Here is a 6,000-nt window from a genome sequence, read left to right on the forward strand (position 1 = left end):
GTATATATTTACAAAATATCATACTCCCTTCGTCTTAGCTAATTTGGACGTATTATTGTAGGCACGAGAATTTAGGTAAAATATGATTAGTAAGTAATTAAAAAATATATTAGTAAAAATAATTATAGATTAAAATAAAGATAATTAAATACTTTATTTTAGATTAAAAAAATTATAAAATATAAAGTTTAAAATGTAATTAAAGTGTATAATTATATTTCCAAAAAAAGAAAGGACAAGTTATATGGGACGGACAAAAATATAAAATAGAGATAAATTATATGGGACGGAGAGAATATAAATTATTAATTAAATTAAAACTTTAAAATAAGAGTTTTTTTTTAAATTGAAAGATATTGATAAAATATTTATTTATTTTTATTAAATATTTTATTAGAAAAATATATATTTATAATTGTGAACTTAAGGTTTCTTTGGTTAATTTTTTATAATAATAAAAGTTTAATTTAAATAATATTTTGATACGATATTTTATAAAATTATAATAAAATAATTAAAAACTGTGTTAAATAGTATTTTCAAATATGTATGATAATTTGAGATTGATATGAATTTTAATTAATATAGTATTATATTGATTGATTATAATATAAATTAAATACTTCATCGGTCCAATATTTATGTATCAATTTGCATTTTGTACGGAGTTTTAGAAATATTAGTACTCCCTCCGTCCCATGTAATATGAGTGTATTACTGTAGAGACGATAATTTATGTAAAGTATAATTAGTAAGTAATTAAGAAATGTATTAATAAAAATAATTATTATTTAGTAAAAGTAATTATAGATTAAGATAAGTAAATAGTTTAATTAAAATTAAGAAAATTATAAAATTTAAAATTTAAAATTTAAAATGCGATTAAAGTGTATAATTATATTTTCAAAAATAGAAAAGACAAGTTACGTGGGACGGGCGAAAATAGAAAATAGGAACAAATTATGTGGGACGGAGGGAGTATTATATTAGACTAAAGTAGAAATAAAAGTAAAAAGACTAAATTAACTTTATTAGTGTTGTATGATATAAATGTAATGACATTTGTGTAATATATTGTAAATTGGAAGAGCATTTGTATTGTTAGTTAGATAGTACAATTACGAAAAAAAATAAAAAATTGATACTTTATTATGGAACTGACCAAAATAAAAAATGAATAAATTGTTAAGGGACGGAGGAAGTATATTTTAAGAGATTATGAGTTAATTAATAAAAGAAAGAGAATTTTTTGATAATTTAATTTATAAGTAATTGTAATATATTTATAAATAAATATAATATTAAAATACGTATAAATTAATAAATATGCAAGAATTATTTATTATTGTTAGAAAATGAACAAACAAAAAAAGAAAAATAGAGATTTTGTTTGGGGGTTTGAATTTTGAGTTGAGATTTGAATAGTAAAAAATTTGAATTTGAATAGTTGTATGATATGATATAAATAGGTGTTGATGTGATGTTTTGAATGTAAAATTGATTTTTAGTATAATATAAAAAATGAAAAATAGGTGTTTGATTTGATATTTTTGGGAGAAAAAAATTAAATGAGTAGTGTAAATCCAATCAAATACCCCAAACAAACACACTCTTAGTAGACTAAGGAAGCACTAATTTTAGTTAGGGTGTGTTTGTAGGTGGATTTTGAATTTTAAGTTTTAAATTATAAAATTTTGAATTAAAATAATTATTTTATGCTATATAAATATGTATTTATATGGAGTATATTTTATTACTTCTCTAGGAATTATTTTTTTGAAATAGTAAAACCTTTTTAAACCTCATAAACAAACACACCTAAGAGTTGGTTTAATTGTAGTTTAAAATTAATTTTAAATAAAATATTCTTTGAATTTTAAATTAAATAGTTTTTTTGATATAATATTTTGTAAAAGAAAATAATATTCTTATAAAAATGTACATGTTAAATTTGTATAAATTTTTGTATAAATATCTTTCTATTGGTATTATAAGACACTAATAAAAATATTTTTACAAATTTTTTTTAATTTATATTATATTTTGATATAATAATTAATATTAAAAAATCAACAATAAAAAAAACCCTAAATTCCTACAATTGGAAAGGAGGTAGTAATATTTTATTTAAAATAAAAATAAACACACAGTCCATTAATATTTTTTTTAAAAAAGTGAATAAAAAAACAAAAAATCCAAAAAAAATAAAAATAAAAATACAATGAAGTGTACGAAAACCCAAACCCTCCTTTTTGTCATCTAAAAAAATAAAAATAAAAATAAAAATAAAGGTCCTTTCTCTTTCTCAATAGATTCACATTCTCATCAATGGAGATTGGAAGCTTTTTCCTTACGGATCGCATGGAAAATCAGACGAGACTTCTCTCCTCCTCCGCTCGCGAATTCTCCAGAAGATTCTGCGGTTTGCTTCTCTTGCTTTGCCTCCTCTCCTTCCTGCTCGTGAATTCCGACGCGGTTTCCTCAGACGAGGCGGTCGCTAGGGCGATGAATCCACGGCGGTCTAATTCGTATCCATTTTCGTCGGAACAACCTATTGGAAATGGAGGTGCAAATATTGGTTACTCTGCAGTCGGTGATGATAGATACTATCGTGAAATTCCGAGCGGACCAAATCCTATTGGCAACAGGTAATTTTAATTATAACTCATGAAATAGTTGCAGATCGACGCCGGCGGTTGTGATCGGTCAGTCATTGGGGAAGAAGAAATTAGGAATATCGCCTAGAGTTGTTATCAATATCGTTAATGTTAAATCACATATACATACATCAGTAGTCAGTCAGTCAGTCTCCATTAATTCTGCTTTTGTGTGAAGTTTGTTACATTCTGCTCTGTATCTCATCAACATCCTCCTCTTAAGGGTGTGTTTGTTTGAAGGATTTTGATGGATTTTCACTATTCATCCAATTTTTTTCCCCTCAAAAACATCAAATCAAACACCTATTTTTCATTTTTTATATTATACTAAAAATCAATTTTACATTCAAAACATCACATCAAACCCTATTTATATCACATCATACAACTATTCAAATCCTACCTCAAAATCCAAACCCCCAAACAAACACACAAATATATATATCTAAAGGCATTTATTCCTTCCTCAATTTTCCTATACAAGCACAACTGCATTGCATACCATATAACCATATATATCTGTGTATGTGAGTTTATTGTTGCATATTTGAGTAATTTGTGAAGCAAACCTCCAATTGAATTTAACCTAGTTGGAGCTTGTGTATTGTGGTCAGGAGAACGAAGGAAAGTTAAACACGATCGAAATTATCTGCCTCTCTCTCTCTCTCTGATGTTTCTGTAATTCTGTGATAGAGATTCGATCGATCATGAGTAAATTCATACTGTTCGTAGTGTGAATTCGCCGGCGATGAGTTGGACGCCTGAAGAACCTTTTTACAATATTCTAGAGAACTGATTAATAATAATAATAATAGTAATAATTTATGTTTGTTTGGAGGATTGGATTTTAAATACATTATTCATCTCAATTTTTTCTCCCCAAAAAATATCAAATCAAACAACTATTTTTTATTTTTTATATTATACAAAAAATTAATTTTATATTCAAAATATCACATCAACACCTATTTATATCACATCATACAACTCAAAATCCAAACCTTAAACAAACACACCCTAACAGAAAATCATTTGAGAATAATGAGAACATATTCTTTTTTATAAAATAAAAATATATATATATATATACACTTTTCAAAACAAATTAATATATTACATATATTTATTATTTTTATATTATATGCATAATTTTTTATACCTCATATAATATATATATATATATCGTCAAACTATTTTCTAATTTCATATGCCTCAGCACTAAATATCACCACAGTAAATGATCTGAGGTGTGTAACGTTGTATATTTGTTTAATACTTTTATTATTAATGATCAATAAATTTTTATTTAGATAAATTAAAATGATAAAAGGATGAAAGAGTATTATTATTTTTTATTTACTATAAAATTTCAGATAATTTCTTTGAATTGGCACAGATAGAATAGCTTTTTAAAAATTATTCAAAATAATTCTAAATTAACCTATGATACTCTCTCCTCCGTTTTACATATTATTTTTTTTAAAAAAGAAATATGATTGTATATTTTAATTACATTTAAAATTTATAATTTTTTTAATTTTAATTATTTTTATTATACAATAATTATTGTTACTTATATATTTTTTAACGACTTACTGATTATATTTTACCTACATTTTCATATCTATAGTAACATCAACATATTATTTGGGATTGGAGAGTATTATATAGTCAAAATATAATAATATTATATATATCCTATGATTTTGTGAATTTAATTTAGTGTTCGATTCATTCTAATCCTATTTAAAGTCGTCTACTTTCATATGTACATATAATCTTGCTGAAAAATTCATCACAAATTTGGGTCATTATTCATAAATTTCACCAATATATTTTTATTGAAGGCAATGTATTAGTGAATTGTTGTAATTAGTGAGATTTACTGTGCAAAATAATAATAATAATAATAATAATAACAATAATAATAATAATAATAAGTTAATCCATTTAATCTATTTGAAGGTTTAGACAATATAATAAATAGACTATATATATATATGATTTGATAATTACAGTAATCCCATTCTTCCTTCCAACACTATGGTCTATAAAAATACACCATCACCAAAGTACACACAACAAATAAAAATATATAAAAATATAAAAAAAATATATATATATAAAAAATGGCAATGAACAAACAATCTGTAGCCTTCCTCTTCGCAGCTCTTTTATTCGTGGCAATCGGTACGCACTTAGATTTGTTTAGTTATTATTTCAAATTCAACATTGATTTGAATTTTTATTTAAATAATATTTTGATACAATATTTTATTAAAAAATAATCTATTTTATTAAAAAGTGTATATGATAAATATTATTAATTTCAATTTAAAATTATTAATAAATTTGAATTGTATTGTCTTTGTATTTTGCATTTGTATAGTAATTTACTATAACTGTTTTATATATATATATATGTATATTCTCTTCATTTCACATTATTTGTCCATCGTTTTTATTTTTGTCTATTTTATATAATTTGTTATTTTCTTCAAAAAAATCTAATTATAAAATTTATTTTTTTAAAATTTTAATTAAATTATTTAGTTATTTTAATTTTAATCTATAATTATTTTTACTAATAAGGAACAAAATAAGTATTATTTATAACACTTTAATATTTATTTATTTATTTTTAATGGGCCTCAAGCCAAGTCATTAGTTTTTAGTGTAAAAATCATTTATATATATATATAATTATATTTTTTTTCCAAAAATATTAAACTTATCATCTTTTTATCTCTTTTTTTTTCTTTGTTTGTATTTATGTGTATATATATAATAATATTAATTATTTTTGATGATTAATATAAATATATATATATATATGTATATATATGTTGCAGTAACAGCAAATTCAGAAGGGATTAATGGAAGAAGCTTGAAATTGAAAGATAGCAATGAAATATTAGCAAGTGGAAGTGGAAGTGGAAGTGTACCTTGCTTGAATGATAAAGAATGCATCAAACAATGCCCTAAAGGATGTAAGAATATCCAATGCATTGCAAGAGGTTGCGTTTGTACTGGTTGTCATCAGACCCTTTATTAATTAATTTATTATATATTATATATAGACACATTTGAATAAATTTAAATATATTTCAATCTTTTACTATTATATATATCTTTCATTTGAGATGTTTTAAAATTTCTGCAATTTTCATTTACTTTGTTTGTATCTGGATTTTTATTTTTATTTTTTATTTTGTCTAAATATAATTTGTAAACTTATTTAAAAAAATAATAACGACAAGAGGTTAAAAAGAAAAAACCTATCAAATTATATAATTAAAAAAAAAAATCTGTCCAAAATAAATAAAATATATATCGAGACTAA

The 6,000-nt window shown here is 22.8% G+C and overlaps 1 protein-coding gene across 1 annotated transcript; it reads left to right on the forward strand.

Moving 5' to 3' along the window:
* Window positions 1–2,335: 2,335 nt before the first annotated feature.
* On the forward strand, window positions 2,336–3,385 carry LOC127259038 (uncharacterized). The gene is made up of 2 exons (XM_051286176.1): window positions 2,336–2,648; window positions 3,272–3,385. The coding sequence occupies exons 1-2, from the start codon at window positions 2,362–2,364 to the stop codon at window positions 3,288–3,290; spliced, it is 306 nt and encodes a 101-aa protein (XP_051142133.1). The 5' UTR covers window positions 2,336–2,361; the 3' UTR covers window positions 3,291–3,385.
* Window positions 3,386–6,000: the final 2,615 nt, after the last annotated feature.

This window comes from Andrographis paniculata, unplaced genomic scaffold (genome assembly GCF_009805555.1).
Source record: "Andrographis paniculata isolate CXL003 unplaced genomic scaffold, ASM980555v1 Contig5END, whole genome shotgun sequence".
Taxonomy (NCBI): Eukaryota; Viridiplantae; Streptophyta; class Magnoliopsida; order Lamiales; family Acanthaceae; genus Andrographis; species Andrographis paniculata.